The sequence below is a fragment of the Octopus bimaculoides genome, chromosome 1 (assembly GCF_046866305.1).
Source record: "Octopus bimaculoides isolate indiv1 chromosome 1, ASM4686630v1, whole genome shotgun sequence".
NCBI lineage: Eukaryota > Metazoa > Mollusca > Cephalopoda > Octopoda > Octopodidae > Octopus > Octopus bimaculoides.
This window is the reverse complement of record NC_142928.1, coordinates 111751758-111771287: the sequence shown is the minus strand read 5'-3', so window position 1 is coordinate 111771287 and position 19530 is coordinate 111751758. Positions and strand designations below refer to the sequence as shown.

The window sequence follows — 19530 nt, the reverse complement described above, 5'->3', positions numbered from 1 at the left end:
GGTTAGGTATCTCATTAAGCTCTCAAGTTCGATACACACACAGTCTTCTACACTTATCAGTCCCCTTCCTCCATTTGCTTTCTTCAGTCAGTGTCTGCTTGTGGATGATGGGCTTCATGCATCGTTAGGAACTTTCTTGACTTCCTGTCTATCTCCTTTAGCTCCTCCTCTGTCCACTTCAAGATTCCAATGCCATACTGAACTACTGTGACTGTGTGCAAGTTTATTGCTTTGAAGCCAATATTTTTCTCACTTGCCACAAGTACTCTCTTTTTGTGTTTTCCTTCGTGTTGTGATGTTTGATTCCATCTGCCTCAAGTATTCTCAGGTATTTATAGCTGGATTGAGGTTGAATTGCCTCCATCATTTCACCACTTGGCAACCATATGGCTTCTGTCCTGGCAAACTTTCCTCATCTCATCATCATCGTTGCACATTTTGAGAGTCCAAACTCCATCTTAATATCATTGGAGAAAATCTGCACAGACTGAACTAGGCTGTCCAGCTCTGCCTCAGTTTTCATAAATAGCTTCAGGTCGTCCATGAATAGCATGTGGTTCAGTTTTCCCTTACCTCTTCCCAGATCATACCCCAACTTTGATACTCCAGTATCCCTAGTACTTTTCTTTTATTTCTTAAGAGTGTCTGGGAAATGATCCAAGTGACTGTGGAGGTAATACACTTTGATACTGATCTTACAGCCAAGTTTATGGAAAGAAGAATGCTTGTTCTCCACTAATTCCAATTATTTATGTGCTTTATGGCTCTCAAGGAAATTTCTTACAATCAGAGTGAACAAAGACCATGCATGTAACTCAGCATTGTTCATTGAATCTTGGAAATGCGAGTCTTTCATGAGATCCTTGATTTATGGCCTGTTGAAAATACCTGCATTCAGTTTCTCCATGCCCAATGTTGGAAGTTTCCTGCATATGTTGTCAAAGTTGTCCCGTCTTTGTTTGAAGCCTTCACAAACTATTTCATTAAATCTAATTTGAAGTACAGTGGTGATAAAGTGATCTTGTCTCTGACAACCAAGGTTTCTGAAATCTCATTCTTTTCTCTAACGGCCAGGTTTTCTCTCAGAGGCCATTGTTATCTTACGCAATGCTTATCCTTAGATCCAGAGACAGAGAAAACAAGAGTACTTAGTGTATACACTCTGCTGATCCAGGAGAAAATTCACCTGCTTAAGATCCACACAAGATTAGCCATTGGTGATCATGATATGATATCTTCTTTAAGACCAGGGCAATTGCTTCCTGCTACTTTGTCATTTTAGTTGAGTGACTAATTGGGATTGATCTATATTTGTTGCTATTATTGCACATATTTCAAGCTTTGTTTAAAACTATTTATAAATAAGTACCATTCACTTGGTACTTATTTTTATATACTCACTTCCATCAGCAACCTTTGAACATCATTGCAAAGATGAAATCGTTTTCTTCCAGTCTAATTTCTCTATTGTGATAGTATGCAATTTGGGTTCCCAATCTTTTCTGCTAGCCTGGATTCCAACAATTTTGTTGATTTCATCAAGATATTTAGCTCCCTAATGAGGTCATTGAGTTTTGGCTGACTGAAAACTTCTGCTGTTGATGAGGTTCCTTCAAAATCAGTCACACTGCTCATTAGTACTGTCTACAGCATAAATAGAAAATTTCTCTTATTTAGAGAACTTTTTCAGATGAGTGAATAATGAGACAGGTATTTCATCTGAATGTGCAACAGGGCATTCTGTCAAGTCTAGGTCAGGATTTGTCCATTAACTCCAGTTATATCATTTAATACTCTTTATGTTAACTAGACAGAAGTAGCAGTTATCATTTGATTTCTTTGTTCTCTCCAGACCATTGATATGCAAAACTTCAGGCATTTCCTCTTGTCATTAATCCACTGCTGCAGGTGCTCAACATAAGTTTTAGGAACAGTGTGTGGAGCCCATGTCTTATCTTGTTTCCCCAGTTGTAATTTGAAATAGCTTAAGTATGCCTTTTTCACAAAATCAGAAATGGATTTTCTACTGCCCACTGCTTTCATACTAAACATTAAGCCATGTCAGCTGTTATATTTTGGAGATTTTTGTATCCTAATAGAGGATGAAGGCCACATTTATTTTTTTGACAGACATACATCAACCTGAATTTGAAGATCTACTAAAACTAATGGGAGACAGATTTGAAACTTACTTCTTTAATGATGTTAATATTCATTGTCCATTTCACTGCCCTACAGAATTATTGCATGCATAATGCAGAGCCTGTGTTTTATAACAATAATCAACAACAGGTCTCTTAACTTCTCTAACCTTGTTCTTATCCATGTTGTTTTGGGACCTGCACCATGTGCTAATTTTGTATATTAACCAAAGTATATCCATGATTAAGTTGATCAATCCATGATCATCATTCCAAGAATGCTGGTGCTATGGATTCTCTATGAAAATGAAATAAGCCCAGAGTTTGATCTCAGTATATATAGAAATACCCAGGATTGTAGGTTATCTTATTGTTTTTGTTTGCAATCTCACCGCCATTTACAATGGTTTTTAACATGTTGCAGAAAAAACTTATTAATTACATTGTTGGCATAAAATAATGAAGCACAGTTTACTGGAGAGAAGATATTTTCTTAATGCTGCATATTTTCTAGAAATTAAAGATTAAAACATTACTAATAGTATCTTTTTATTTTCATTGATACTTACTGAAAGTATGGAGCTGTATATTTTCTGTGAAGAAATAGTTTAAAGGATTTTGAAGAAACTGAAATTGTACATAGATCAAAGTCATGTTTTGGAAAGTAATCAGAAGTTTCAAGCAGATTTAATATTTGTGAGATTAAGATATCTGTGATTACATTCTCTGAACTATTATTTTCATGACTTTCACTATAATTTTCATTCATATAATATTAACATAACAGTTAACAAGAAAAGCATTACTAAGACTTGACCATATTCTATTTAGTTTAAAGTTAAAATGTTTTATTAAATTGTTTCTTTTTCATGTGTGTGTTATAGATGTTTTGGTGGAAATGTAAGTGAAGGAAAAATGTGTGATCACAAGTGGTTTGAGGCAAGAAACTGTAACAAATACAAAACATGTGATCAATGCCTGGCTATTTATCCAGAATTCAAGAAAATATCTCAGGTTAGTGTGACAGTTCTTACATTTATTTTTGTTTGTTTGAAAGTAAATAATGACTTTAATTTTGTTCTATTGCTAATTTTCCATTTTGTTTATCTGCCACTCAAACTCCATCCCCTTCATACCACTTCTTCATTCAGCTCAAAATAATGACCTTCATTAAGTACATAAGTACGTAGTTTAGTAGTAAGTTCATCTGTTCTGTATAAATAATTAGTTCACTTTCAGCATATAATGAGAATGTTATTTTTATTAACTTACTGAGTGGTGAATTTAAAGTTCTGGAAGAATGCATGTAGGATTTACTGGAGAAGGTGTGAATTAAGGCTCATACAGTACAAAAAGGCTGAAATTTATTATGTGAAAATTTAATATAGCAAAAAGTCAGTCTTTTCTACCTTTTAATGTATATATTTAAAGACGTATGAATTAAATGTTTACCCCTTATATGTTAATTACATTTAAGTTTTTAGTTGAATTTATTCTTTAAAGTATATATGTGTGTATTTGTGAGTAATGAATTTTTTGTTGTCTTATTGGAGAATTAATTATTTGGAATTTTTTCTTCAGGTTTGCAAATGGTGCAAGCATTGTAAAGTTGGTAAATGTATTCACCAAAAACAGGAATGTGGTGCCCAAAATCCCTGTAATCGATCACAGGCTGAATTTCTTGATATGTCTGACTGTGATGGTATTGTGTGCAAAGCTGTAAATTGTCATTCATGCCACAGCTCAAAGAATTGCATGTGGACAAGACAAGTGACACGCACTGGTAAGTTGAATTTCTGAACAAGTATAGGAAGGATTAATTGAATACATAATGTATAAAAAAAAAGATGAAAGATTAATTCAATACAAAATGCACAAAACCACTTAAGCACACAGGTTTATCAATTCTTTGGTTAAGAGAGGGAGAATCAGGGTTGTTATGCTCAAAACTTTACATACATGAAAATGCAAGTACCAATTTCTGAAAAAAAAAAGTCTTTTTATCAATTAACAATATACAATAAGCACAAATCAAACAGTATGCATCATGAAAGAAATATTGTTTGCTTCCATTCAGCTATTTTGTTTATATCTTTGCCAGCAAGATGTTAGCTTAGGAAGGACTGTCCTGAGAGTAAAGATGTGTAAGTTCTAAAAAGTTACTATGGTTAATATTTGAAATTTCTCAGTTGCTCTGCATGAATATTTGGCAGAGGTAACAATGAAGTTTGATACTTGATAATGTTGTAGCTAAGTCAAGGATAAAATTAATACCATTTACTTTTGAAATTTCTAAAATTCAACTTATTAACATCCAATTTCAGTGATGTTGTCCTTCAGAGGCTGTATAGATTCCTGGGTTACATTCACTTCTTTGTCGTTTTTATCAGTTTTTATCAATTGTCATTTTCATCACATATTTCCAGATCCAGAGGAGCCAGGTTATGTATAGATTTAATTTTAAAAAAATTTTATTATGAACATAACAGTTCTTGGCAATAGTTTGGAAAATCCTGCTGCTATCATTATTATTCTTTTTTTTTTATCTTAAGATAAAAGCTATGGATGACCTGATAGCTGCAGAAGACACTTGTCTAAGGTGTCATGCAGTGGTACCAAACTGAAGACCACTTGGTTGGGAAGCAAGTTTCTTAACTACACAGCCATGTTTACATCCATGTTTATATATATCATCATCATCATCATCATCATCATCATCATCATCATCATCATCATCATCATTTAACATTCATTTTCCATGCTGGCATGAGTTTGATGGTTTGACAGGAGCTGGCAAGCCAGAGAACTGTGTCAGGCTCTACTGTCAAGATTTCTGTGATTGGATGTCCTTCCTAATGCCAACCACTTTACAGATTGTACTAATTGCTTTTTATGTGGGACCAGCACCATCAAGTTCACCAAGTAACTTGCAAAAACCTCTATCAACTGAGAGGGTAAGTGATATTGAGGGAGGTGGCTTTGTGCCAGATGATGTGAAGTTAAACTATGATAGAGGAGATACATAGCTACTCCTCTTGGAAAGAGAGGTGGTGGTGATGGTGATATACCAGGGCATACCCTTGAGGTACAAAGAAGTGAATGTAAGTGAAGTGGTACTGAGGATTGGACAGGGTGAGTGAACAGGGAGTTCAGAAGAGTGCAAAAAGAGAGTTGGGGAGAGGAGAGGAGAAAGGGAATATTGTGAGTGGTGAAAGCAGATATATAGGAGGCCAGCAAATCAAAAATGATAGAGTTGCCAAAAACAGGACAGGAGAGATAGATAACAAAGTGATATTGGGCTGCAGAAGCAGTGGGTCTAGAGACAAGCATAGTGCATAAAGAAATGTAGTTTGGGTAGGAGTATGAATTAATATTACATGTAGGTGGAGAGCACATAATACTCAATGCTTCCAGAATTCAGTTTCACTGAGGTGGGCAAATTTTCTCAAGAATCTCACATTGCCAGACATCTTGGTCCATTGTCATCTTCTTTGTGAGACTCGTCATGCCGAGTTAGCCCTCACTACTTCATCACATGTCTTCTGCAGGTTCCATCCACTGTGAGTGATTGGCATTTCTTTATGAAGCTGACCTTCATTCATATGCATAACATACCCAAACCATTGTAGTCTTAGCTCTTGCATGCATCACTTGACTTCTCTTATGCCTAACTTTTCTTACAACATATTTGCACTTTGTTATACATGCACTCTGATGTTGCACATCCATCAGAGCATACGAATTTCATTCTTCTCCAGTCTTCAGAAATGCTCTGTATTCAAAGCCGACATCTCATTACCATGGAGCAGAACTATGTAACAAAAACTCTGTACTACATCTAGGAAGCTTCCTGAGTATTTGAGAAAATCTGATTCCTGTGTGATCTTAGTGTTTATTGCTCCTGCACATCTGCCACATACAAAGACACCCTTTGTTACCCTACCTGTGATTCAACTGTATCTCTTATGTGTCCATAGCATTTACTGGGTGCATGAAATTCCATTCAAATTCCAACAATATATAATACACTACACGTCTTTGTATATATGAGGGGTTGCTGCAAAGTTTCTGGCTTTAAAAGTATCACGAAAGGCCTGACTGGAGGTCCAACCTTTCGAGTTCTCTTACAGGGCTTGGAAAAATTGAAGGACCACTGCAATAAGTGTGTGAATCTGAGAGGGGAATATGTTGAATAAAATCATAATTAACTGATCCTCCTGTATTTTCTGTTACCCAAATCCAGGTATTTTTCAGCACCCCACAAGAATAGGCCCCAACTATGCGAACCTGTTTGTTGGCTATGTTGAGGCCCAAATATTCTCAAGTTTCACTGGTCCCACTCCTGAACTATATGGTCGTTATATTGATGACTGTAACGGTGCAACCTCACTCCCCCACGAACAGCTAGACTCCTTCCTCTCTTTTGTCAAATCTTTCCATCCTGCCCTCCACTTCTCCTGCAGTATTTCCAGCACCTCAGTCGCCTTACTCGACACTCCACTCTCACCACCTCCATCCACTACAAGCACACAAACTCACACTCATACCTCAACTTCTCCTCCTCCCACCCTAAACACACCAAGCTCTCCATCTCCTATTCCTAATTCCTCTGTCTACGCAAGCTCTGCAGTGACAACCATGACTTCGAGACTCAGTTTCAACTTATGGCTCACCACTTCATGCTATGTGGATATCCCCTCACCATTATCCACACTGCCCTTGCCAGAACATGTTCTGTGGACTGTGCATCTGCTCTCTCCCCCGCACCTACCTCGCTGTCACCCGTCTCCCCTCACCTACCACCCCACCACCCTACCTCTCCAACGCACCATTCTCCGAGCCTTCTGGTGACTCCAGTCCAACCCCTCCACTTCGCACGTCTTCCCTAACCAACCCCTCCCCTCCTTCAAATGAGCCCACAACCTACGAGACCTCTTGGTCCACAGCTTCTTCCCTCACCCAACCTCCCAACCCGGCTCATTCCCCTGCTCCTGCCTATGCTGCTGCACTTGCCCTTACCTCCAACACCACCCTCCTCACAGGTACCCATCATTGACACTATCATATCACTGACCCCTTCACCTGCACTTCTAGCAACATCATTTACCACACCTCCTGCTCTCTCTGTCTTTCTCTATACATCAGTCAAACGGGATGCTGCTTGGCTGACCGGTTCGTGGAAGACCTCTGAGACATTCGACTTGGCAACGACACCTTGGTCTTGCACCATTTCTGCTCTACCAATCACTCTGTAAAACACCTGTCTGTGTTCAGATTGTCCTTTCACAAGGGCCATCCAGACTCCTGTCTTTGCTGTGAGCAGGGATTAATCTCTCTTCATTCCTTTGCGCCACATGGGCTCAACTCTCCTCCCCTCTTCATCTAACCCTCCTCTCTCTCTCTCTCTTCCTCCCATCCACCTCACCTCTCTTGCTGTGGCACCTACTTCCTCTCTTCACTCCTACTCACCTTCTCCTTTCATTGTGACCCCCTCCCTTGTTACCCCACCCCTACACATTCCAACACCACCATCCCTATACATCCCATCCCACCCCCACTCCACCCCATCCCTTAGACCCCACATTTGCTTCCCCCACACTCAACATCACCACATCACACCACCCGGCACACACTAGCATTGACCACTTTCCAGCATATACACTAACACTGACCACTTCGCAGCACCTACACCATCATCCACACACCTATACACGCACATGTGAGTGTCACCAGCCCCCTTCCACACACGCATACACACGGACATGCACCTTCATTTTGGGATCACCACAACTTTATTATCTCCCCTTCTTCCTAGCTCTCCTGTGTGACCCCTCTGTTTGGCATTCACCATGATAGATCGCTGGCCACTAAACCTTTTTCTATTTTCTCTCCCTGTTTATTTCTGTGTTCCTTTCTTTCGAAGAGCGTAGGCTCGAAACATGAAAGACTTTCTCACTTCCTTAGCATTAAACTAATACATCTGTTTATTGTTTACATACCCGTCTTCGTCTTTTGTTTTTTTGTAAATTCTCACTGTATATATATATATTTCTATATATATATATATATATATGACAGCCTTCTTTCAGTTTCCATGTACGAAATCCACTTACAAGGCTTTGCTCGGCCTTCGGCTATAAGGTGTATATATATATATATATATATATGCTGGTATCCTCTTAAGCTTTGAATCACTAGGTCTGATAAGATGATCCATATATCAGAAACAAAAAAACAAATAAAATCAGTGACAGTTAGAAATCTGTTTAGAATTATTCACTAACTTGTATGGTCTGGCTAAGTCAAAATGGTGTTTTGTATTCTTCCTTTCTACTTGGAGAGTTTAAATGTAGTTATAAAGATATGTCCTTCTGTTGAAATGTAATTTCAGTAAATTTCTATATCTTTGTGCAGCTGACGATTGCTCTGCATTTTACATGTGATGTAATGTTCACATTGCTTAAATAAATGGAGTCGCATGAAACGATCGTATTGCATTAACTTTGGATATCCTTCTTGCTTATTTTGATTTTAATCACCTTATTTTGAAATTGTATGGATAATATCATACTTAATTCTGGTGCCTAAACTTAAGTACTATATTCACCTTGAATCTATATATATCATCATCATCTTCATCGTTTAAAGTCCGCTTTCCATGCTGGCATGGGTTGGGCAGTTTGACTGAGGACTGGCAAGCCAGAAGGCTGCACTAGGCTCCAATCTGATCTGGTAAAGTTTCTACAGCTGGACACCCTTTCTAAAGCCAACCACTTCAAGAGTGTAGTGGGTACTTTTACGTTCCACCGGCATGAAGGCCAGTCAGGCAGTTCTGGCAACGACCATGCTCAAAATGTGTTTTTTACATGCAACCTGCATGGGAGCCAGTCCAGCAGTACTGGCAACGACAATACTCGAATGTTGTTTTTCATGTGCCACCGGCACATGTGCCAGTAAAGCAACGCTAGCAACAATCATGCTCGAATGGTGCTTTTCATGTGCCAGTGGCATGGGAGCCAGTTTGCATCCCTGGCAACGATCACGCTCAGATGGTGCTTTTAACGTTCCACTGGGACGAGTGCCAATCAAGCGGTACTGTCATCGACCACGTCAGCGATTGTCCAATGTGTTTTGAGTTTTTAATGTATCAACTTCATTATCTTCACACAGATATGTGTGTGTGTGTGAATAAGGAAGAAGACATAACAATGAGTGTTGAGATATATATATATATATATATATATTCACTCACACACACACACTCACACACACACACACACTCACACATATATAATAGACCACGTAGAACTAGAACTAGGAAAGTTTTGTGGTTTAACCCCACATTTAATATTGCTCTAAAAACTAATATAGGCAGGGAATTCTTAAAATTAGTTTCTAAGCATTTTCATAAGTTCTATAGAATTTTTAATTGGAGAACACTGAAGGTTAGCTATTCGTGTTGCAAAAACTTTAGTCAACAAGTATAACATGAAAATTATTACGAACAGCTACAGTGCCGGATCTAATCTGAGGAACTGCAACTTCAAAGGTTAGACTTGCTGTCCGTTAGAAGGTAAATGTCTTGAAAAAGGAATTGTTTATAGACCTAAAGTGCAAGTACATGGCTTACAAGAACATTAAACATACACAGGGGCTTCAGAAAATTCATTCAAGACTCCATTCTATTACCACTGAAATTCTTTCCGATACCCTGAGGATAGGACAGCAACTAGTCTTGCAAAACATGTCTGGGAATTGAAAGAGAATAACACCTGTCCTTTCAATGTAACCTGAGAAATTCTACAAAAAGCATCATCATACAAACATCATACAGACCTATGAAATGTAATTTTGCCTTTCAGAAAAGTTCTTCATCTTGTTCCAGGATAAACATGCTTTAAACCAAAGATGTGAGCTTTTAAATTCCTGTAGGCATGCTTTGAGGTTTAAAACTTCAACCGATAAAATACTGCATGGGTAAAACTTTTTGACTTTCGAAAAATTTTGACTGTCACATTTGAATTTGACTTTACACATTATAGTTATTTTGTATTGCAATAATATTGCAATGCTAGTGCATATTTCGACTTCACTTTTAAGAAAGCCTTCGACTGTTTTATTTTTATTGTTTACTCAAGTATTTAATTACGTTATACCAATTTATTTTGCAGTTTCCTTATTTTAACATTTGAATATTATACATACCAGACAGTTTTTTAAAATTGTTTGCATATATATGTTATTTATCTTGATGTGAAGATATATCTCTATATATTTATGTGTATTGTAGGTATGTGTGTGTGTATATGTATGTATGTGTGTATATGTATGTATGTATGTGTGTGTACGTGTATATATGTGTGTGTATGTGTGTGTGTGTATATATATATATATATATATATATATACTAGCAGTATAACCCGACCTTGTCCAGGTGTGACTTATTATGCCATCTACGATAAGTCTTCCTAGGTGAAAATCAACTAAAAAGGAAAGCCTTCCAACAAAAAAACCCTTATGATGTATGTTCATAATTCAAAATACGATGAAATTAATAGGGAAAGTCTGAAGGCTGTTTTGCGTAAAATTATTAAGCGTACGTAAATTTCATCCGTCTAATTGGCCATAGAAACGCTTGTGCAAAACAACTTTTTGCGCTGCCCTGATTATACATAGCAGGGTAATCCCTTTTCGCAGGGCTAGGACGGCAAATTGTGATGAAGCAATTGCTGGCGATCTGTTGCTACACAGTTTTGCCAGAATTCTATCTGATTGGGCAGAAGATGTTGATGCACCATTTTGCATTATGTTCAAAGTAGCTTCTGGAATGTGGTGAATTGCTGCATTCTGTTGCTGTCATTTTAAACCGGTTGCTTTCTTTCCCCAGCAAACTCTCTTCTTTGGAGGCATAATCTATGTACATATTAAACAGGACAACAAAAGTTATAATAGATAGCAGGGTCAGTACTTTTCACATATCTGTAATTTTTCAGATTAACACCCGCATGATTACCCAACCCTAATCCTAACACTAACCCTAAACCCTAACCCTAACCATAAAACCCTAAAACCGTAACACTAATCTAAACACTAATCTAAACCCTAACCCTAACACTAACCCTAAACCCTAAACCTAAACCCTAACCCTGACCCTAAAACCCTAACCCTAACACCCTAGTGAAAATCGTGGTATATTTACAAAACATTGACGAACATGAGTTATATTTTACTGAATGATTGTGTACTTGCACGTGTATGCATTTGAGAGAGGAAGAGGTAGAGAGGGGGAGAGAAAGGAATAGAGGTAGTTAAAAGTTTTCTTATGATGGCTTCTCTTCACTTCCTGTTACTTCATTAGAAATCTACGGATGCACATACACACATAATAGAGAAAAATGAAACAAATATGGACGACTTGCTCCAAAACACCACCGAGTGGGGAACATTTCTCAGAAATAACCTGCAGTTCTTTCCTTCAAAATTCCTACATGCTCAAAATGTACATACGTCAAGGTATATTTGTAGAAAATTTCATGAAAAAATATTCATTTTCCTGGAAGTTAAGAGGAATTTAAGTGGAATTTCCGAAAATTGGCCCCCACCCTCTCCCAAAACACTTTCACCGAAAAGTTTTGTATATTCGGAATCTACATAATAAATAATATATGCTTAGAAAATTTCATTAAAAAATATTCATTTTTCTGAAGGTTATGACTTCCAAAGTCGGCAGGTACAACTCTGTAGTTATGCCACATTGACGAACATGAGTTATATTTTTGTGAATGATTGTGTTTACATGCACGTGTATGCATTTGAGAGAGCGAGAGAGGAAGAGGGGGAGAAATGAATAGAGAACGAGAGCAATGTGTATGTTGTTGTCACAGATCACGTATGTGTGGTTGTGTGTGTTTTTACGTATCAATGTTATGAAAAATAGGTAAAGAATACTGAGAGGAAAGTTTAATCTATGACTTTGTATGTATCACTTTCTCTCTCTCTCTCTCTCCCTCTTTTACTCTTACTCTCTGTATTATATGTTGAGCATGTGTGTAAGAATGCCGTTCCAGGTAGAAGGGAAGAAATATAAAAGTTGCTAGAAACAACAGCAAAATCTCCCTTAAATCACACAAAGTAAACGAAATTTAAAAAATCTAATTACTGCATTGGAAAATTCACATCGAGAAAATTCCATTGATCTAAAAGTTTTTACGAAAAAGTGGAAAATGTGGATTTCTATAGATGCAACACACACACACACACACACTCACAATCTCAGCTATACTATAGTTATAGATATATATATATATATACATATATGTGTATGTATATTTGTATATAGATTTATATGTGGGCATGTATTTGCATACATATTTTTCATGAATTTGTATGCGTATCTATATGTGTGTATGTTTGTATTTATGTAGAGATACATGTAATTTTATGAGTGCATTTTTCTATGTGTTTGTTTCGCGAGCTGAATAAAGTATCTAATTTTTAGATACAAAGTATCCAACTTTTCTTTTGCCTGTAACAATTAACTTGTATAAGCACACACCAAGAAATTTTGTGCGCGTGCATATGTTTGTGTGCATACATATATATGCATTTGTATATATATCTTGCTTATATATATGTCTGTATATGTATGTAGCCACGTGCCTGTGTCTGTATGTTTAGTGTATATACATATATTATAGATTGTTTCGTATGTGTATATGTTGATAAATGTATATGTGATCTAACATGAACATTTTTTTAAATGGATATATTTTTTAATTTATTAAACCCTGGGTATTGAGGTCTTTCCCTTCATTATAAGCTATTTTTGATTTAAGGTTTTCTTCGATTTTTATAATAATATGATTTCAAACCGCAATTTGTTATTTCATGCAACTGGTTATTGTAAAGGCTGTTAGTTGAAAGGACCAATGAAACAAAACCATTTTCCAATGTATATCTATCAAAATAATTGTATTTCTGCATATAACTTTATCTTGCTCCATTCTAAGCAAAACTCTCTGACAAACAGGAACGTGAAACTCTGAGTAACAGTTTTAGTGATATTTTTGCTGCTTTTTAATAGAGCATATTACTCTACCTCTGGTATTCGAGTACTATTTTTTCCACCTTGTTTCGCATTTATGTGCTTAATCCGGTGTATATATTTATATGTATATCATCATCATCATCATCATAATCATCATCATCGTTTAACGTCTGCTTTCCATGCTGGCATGGGTTGGATGTTTTGACTGGGGACTGGTGAGCCAGATGGCTGCACCAGGTTCCAATCTGATCTGGCATAGTTTCTACAGCTGGATGCCCTTCCTAGCGCCAACCATTCTGAGAGTGAAGTGGGTGCTTTTACGTGTCACCGGCACAAGGGCCAGTCAGGCGGTACTGGCAACGGTCACGCTCAAATGGTGTTTTTATGTGTCACCTGCACATGAGCCAGTTCGGTGGCACTGGCAACGCCCTCGCTCAAATGTTGTTTTCCATGTACCACTGGCATAAGTGCCAGTAAGGCGACGTTGGTTACAACCGCGCTCGAATGGTGCTATTTACATGCCACCGGCACAGGGGTAAGTTACCAGCCCTGGCAACGATCACACTCAGGTGGTGCTCTTAGCACTCAACCAGCATGGATGCCAGTCATGTGGTGCTGTCATCGAATTTGATTCTGATTTCACTTGCCTCAACAGGTTTTCAAAAGCAGAGTTTAGTGTCCCATGAAAGAAAGAAAGTTATGCCTAAGTGGGCTGGTTACACCATTGGCATAGGCCACAGGTTATGGTCTCCCTTTGCTTGCCAGGTCTTCTCAAGCACAGCATATTTTCAAAGGTTTTGGTCACTTGACATTGCCTCGGTGAGGCCCAATGTTCGAAGGTCGTGCTTCACCACCTCATCTCAGGTCTTCTTGGGTCTACCTCTTCTACAGTTTTCCTCTACCGCTAGGGTGTGACACTTTTACACATAGCTATCCTCATCCATTTGTACCACATGACCATACCAGTGCAGTCGTCTCTCTTGCACATCACATCTGATGTTTCTTAGGTCCAACTTTTCTCTTAAGCCACTTATACTCTGTCGAGTATGCACACTGACATTACACATCCATCGGAGCATACTGGCTTCATTCCTTGCAAGCTTACACATGTCCTCAGTAGTCACGGCCCATGGCTGTTTGTACACATGCGTCATACAGTCTGCCTTTTACTCTGAGCGAGAGGCCCTTTGTCACCAGCAGAGGTAGGAACTTTCTGAACTTTGCCCAGGCTATTCTTATTCTAGCAGCTACACTTTCAGAGCACCCACACCCACTACCAACTTGTTCATAATGCTTAACAAATCCTATGTATGGTAAAATGCAGTGTATTTTACCATTGGTTATGCTGGATGACGGGAGTTAAAACAACAAACAGAGTGGGAGTGAGTGACGGTCAGAGATGCTAAATCAGGTGAACTGTTATGAGATGTTGTGGTTTGAAGTTGTTGGTATTTTAATTGAAATGAAACTATATTATTATTGTAAATTATCATAAATTTATTTCATCAATTTCTCACACACACACACACACACACATACACACACACACACACACACGTATATGTGAAATTAAGTATTAAACTCTTTTGTTTTCAAAATATTATCGCTCTCGTAACATTTATAAATTTTATATATATATATTTTTTCATTTTCTTTTTCTTTCTTTTATGTTCATTCTTTTCATACTTGCCTTTCTGAAACTTACCTTCCTTTTTTCCAAGTAAATGATAATGCATTCACACACATTTATGTAGCTGTGTGTGCGTGTGTGTCTATGGTTGTGTAGTAAGAAATTTGCTTCTCTACCACATGGCTATAGGTTCAGTCCCACTGTGTTACACTTTGTGTAGGTGTCGTCTGCTATAGCCCTGTGCTGACCAAAGGCTTGTGAGTGGATTTGATAGACAGAAAACGAAAGAATCCCATCATATAAATATATATTTGTGTGTATGTGTGTGTATTTCCATTTTTATTTGTCTACCACAACCACTTGACAACCAGTGTTGGTTTGTTTACAACCCCATAAATAAGTGGTTTAGGAAAACGAATCTGGTGGAATAAGTGCAAGACTCAAGAATACGTGCTGAGGTAAATTCATTTGACTAAAAATTTTGAGGCTGTGCCTAAGCATAGCCATAGTCTAATGACTGAAACACATAAAATATGTGTGTATGTGAGTAGAGTGGGGTGACTGAAACTTAAAGAAGTTCACCATATGTATATGTATGTGCATGCATATATGTATGTAGTTAGGAATGTATGTGTGTGTACATACATACATATATATATATATATATATATGTGTGTGTGTGTGTGTGTGTACATACATATATATATATATATATATATATATATATATATATATATATATATATATATATATGTGTGTGTGTGTGTGTACATATACATATATATGCATATGAATATATATTGGATCGTAGGGTGACCTGCTGTGCTTACCTTGGATCGTAGGGAGACCTACTGTGCTTGAACAGATATTGAGTCAAGTACATCAACATCAAAATTAAAATCAAATGAAAATTGTGATACCCGTACTGGTGGCATGTAAAAGACACCATCCGAACGTGGCAGATGCCAGCGCTGCCTCGACTGGCTTCTGTGTCAGTGGCATGTAAAAAGCACCAACTGATCTAGACCATTGCCAGCCTCCTCTGGCCCCTGTGCCGGTGGCACATAAAAAGTACCCACTACACTCACGGAGTGGTTGGTGTTAGGAAGGGCATCCAGCTGTAGAAACACTGCCAGATCAGACTGGAGCCTGGTGCAGCCTCCTGGCTTCCCAGACCCCAGTCAAAACGTCCAACCCATGCTAGCATGAAAAACGGACGTTAAATGATGATGATAAATCATTTTGCTTAGGCATAGTGAAACTAATTACCTGGTGTAGAACTCAATATATGCATCATCTAGAACGATGTTATATGAGTATAGACTGTAAAATGTTATGTGATGAGCTTCATTAGTTTACAGCTGTTTCTACTGTGTATGTGTATATGTTTATATGTATGTATAGATATGTGTGTGTACATATATGTGTCTATCTGTCTATATATATATATATATATATATATATATATATATATATATATATATATATATATATATATGACTGACCGCCAACTCCAAAAGTATTTTTATTTCCTCGTTTTCCTTTCTGTTGAAGAGCATAGGCTCAAAACACAAAAGACTTTCTCACCTTCCCAAGCATCAAACTAATACACCTGCTTGTTGTTTATACACCCGTTATCGTCTTTTGCTTATCTGTAAATTTCAACTGTTGGGGCAAGCGAAAGCGAAATCATGATGGCACCTGTGCCTAGCGTCGCTTTTCTGGCACGTGTAAAGATTTTCGAGCGAGAACGTTGCTAGTGCCGCTAGACTGGCTCTTGTGCAGGTGGCATGTAAAATACACCATTTTGAGTGTGGCCATTGCCAGTACGGCCTGACTGGCCTTCGTGCCGGTGGAACGTAAAAGCACCCACTACACTCTCAGAATGGTTGGCTTTAGGAAAGGCATCCAGCTGTAGAAACTCTGCCAAATCAGATTGGAGCCTGGTGTAGCCATCTGGTTCGTCAGTCCTCAGTCAAATTGTTCATGGAAAGCAGACGTTAAACGATGATGATGATGATGATGATGATGATGATATATATCTGTAAATATATGTGACACTTATTTGGTAGCCATGATAAAACTCCGAGTTTCGGATGCTGGGGTGGGAGCCCATGCCAACATCTCTTCAGTTATCTGGCCATTGAAAATTCCTGTGAAAAATGACCGTTAAACAAAAGGAAATTACTATGTGGTTGACCGTTATTAAGACAAAAGAGCTATAGACCGCTAAGTAAAAGTAAGGGAGTAGAAGAGTCTATAGGTTCGCATAAGTGCACCAATCCGTACATTCGCCTATATTTATATACCAAACCACCCTCACTTTAAACACACATGCTCACCCACATACTCGCCAAAAACTATACATATATGTACATATGCACATATATACACGCATACATGCTCACACGCACACAGCAACCCTGCACCCATACACATGCACGCAAAAAAATTTTTTTTATAGGGCTAAAGGTAAAAAACACAAAAAATTTCAAAGAAAAGGCACTTTTTTTCCGATAAAACCAAGAACTTATACTTAGTAGAGAACAGCACATATTCACAACTCCTACATAACAGCATCATCAACAATTACACCAAGGCTAGACCACAAACCTATAACGATATATTAATAAAGAAGCTAGCAATATCGCCGCCAGACTCAAATTAGATAAAAAAAATAGAGGTCCTCCCCAGAAAAGAGGCCTTTATAACTATCAAAGACCATAAAAAGATCTTCCTATCTAATCCTAAATGTATGTTTAGTAACCCAGCTAAATCAGAACTTGACATTATAAGTAAAGAAATTTTAGGGAAAATCAATGCAGAAGTCAGGAAAGCCACTAGGTTAGTACAATGGTCCAATAGTCGTTGACTGGTCTAAAGCTATTAAGAATAAGAATAAAGCGAGATTCATGCAGTTCGATATTGTCGATTTTTATGCTTCTATCTCTAAAGAACTGCTAGATAAAGCCCTTACCTTTGCAAGCAGATTCATAGAAATCAGCACACAGGATAAAGACATAATCTTCCATGCTAGAAAGACTTTACTCTTCAGCGAGAACGCAGAGTGGGTCAAGACTACCAATACAGAGGGTGCTTTCGATGTGAGCATGGGGTCATATGATGGAGCAGGCATATGCGATCTTATTGGATTATTCCTACTAGATACATTGGGCAAAACTTTTCCTGACTTACACTTCACAATTTACAAAGATGATGCCCTAGCTTTAACCGCTAATACCAATGGACCAGGACAGGATCGGTTCAGGAAGGATATTATCCATTTGATGAAAACCTTCGGTCTTAGCATAACTACAGATACCAACCTGACGGTTGTCAATTACCTAGATCTAAATAAGAATATTTATAAACCTTATAGGAAGCCCAACGATAGACTTAGTTACATGAATGTGGGTTCCTGCCATCCCTCCATAATGTTTAAAAATTTAGTTAAAAACATTAGTAAAAGAATCTCTAGCCTCTCCTCTGATAGGGACATTTTTAATAGCGTTTCCCCAGTATATAATAAGGCTCTAAAAGATAGTGGTTTTAATGAGGAAATAACCTATACACCTGCCACCAGTCCAGTAACAAAGAGAAGAAAGCATAGGAATAGGAAAACCATCTGGTTCACACACCCCTACTCACCCGAAGTGACCTTTAATATAGGCAAGTAAAGTACCTCTTGGCACTGATAGACAGACACTTTCCAGTTAACCGTAATTATAGAAAGATCTTCAACAGACGTAACTTAAAAATCAGTTTCAGCTCAACTGCTAATTTTAAAAACATAATCGCACACAACACACAAAAGCCACAATATGAAGCCAGCTGTTCATGCAAAGATAAAAACTTGTGCCTGCTAACTGGAGCTTGCATGTCTGAAACCATCATTTATGAGGCCACCATGGACTCTGTATCCACTAAGGACACAGTTTCCACGAAGAAATACGTGGGCCTCACGGAGGGTAATTTCAAGGCCAGGTTCAATAATCACACTTTGAGTTACAGGCACTGGGACAAAAGAAAAATGACCAAATTATCCAGTCATATATGGTCTTTAAAAGATAAAGGTGTCAATTACAACATCCATTGGAAGATCTTAGCCAAGTGTAAACCTTACACCAGTGGCAGCGGAAGGTGCGGTCTATGTGATATGGAAAGATGGCTCATCTGGAAAGGTAGCTTAGACCCTGCCACATGTCTAAATTCAAAGACTGAACTTTTCTGATCATGTCCACATGTGGCCAGATATTTGCTACGTTTTTGGTCCCCTTGAGTTTACTGATAGGACTTGCTTTCTATTTTGTGTCTATGTATAAGCTTTTTATCTCTTTATACTTCTTACTTAGATTTCTTATATATTTTAAAAATATTTTTACTGATAGGACTTGCTGATAGGACTGTACTGATAGGATTTGCTTTCTATATTGTGTCTATGTATAAGCTTTTTACCCTCCTATACTTTTTACTTGGATTTTATATTTTTTATATATTTTTTAATTTTTTACATAATTATAGAGTTAATGTTTTGTATTTTTTCCATACATATTTTTCTGTTTTCTCCCCTCCACCCTGTTTTTTTTTCCTGTGCATCTATAGACACGTACATGGAACCTTATGTGCGCGCTTGTGAATGTGTGCGGGTATGTGTGTATATAGATATATGTGTGTGCATGCAAAAATATGCGCAGTTTAGACGCGTTTTAACC

The 19530-nt window shown here is 37.7% G+C and overlaps 1 protein-coding gene across 3 annotated transcripts in view; it reads left to right on the top strand.

Moving 5' to 3' along the window:
• LOC106877988 (multiple epidermal growth factor-like domains protein 8) overlaps positions 1-19530 on the top strand; it is a 695248-nt gene that overhangs the window by 522662 nt on the left and 153056 nt on the right. For all 3 annotated transcript variants that reach the window (XM_089356139.1, XM_089356136.1, XM_089356146.1), the window contains exons 24-25: positions 3026-3155; positions 3723-3924. In XM_089356139.1, the coding sequence (XP_089212265.1) occupies positions 3026-3155; positions 3723-3924 (332 nt within the window). The remainder of the gene's footprint in view (positions 1-3025; positions 3156-3722; positions 3925-19530) is intronic.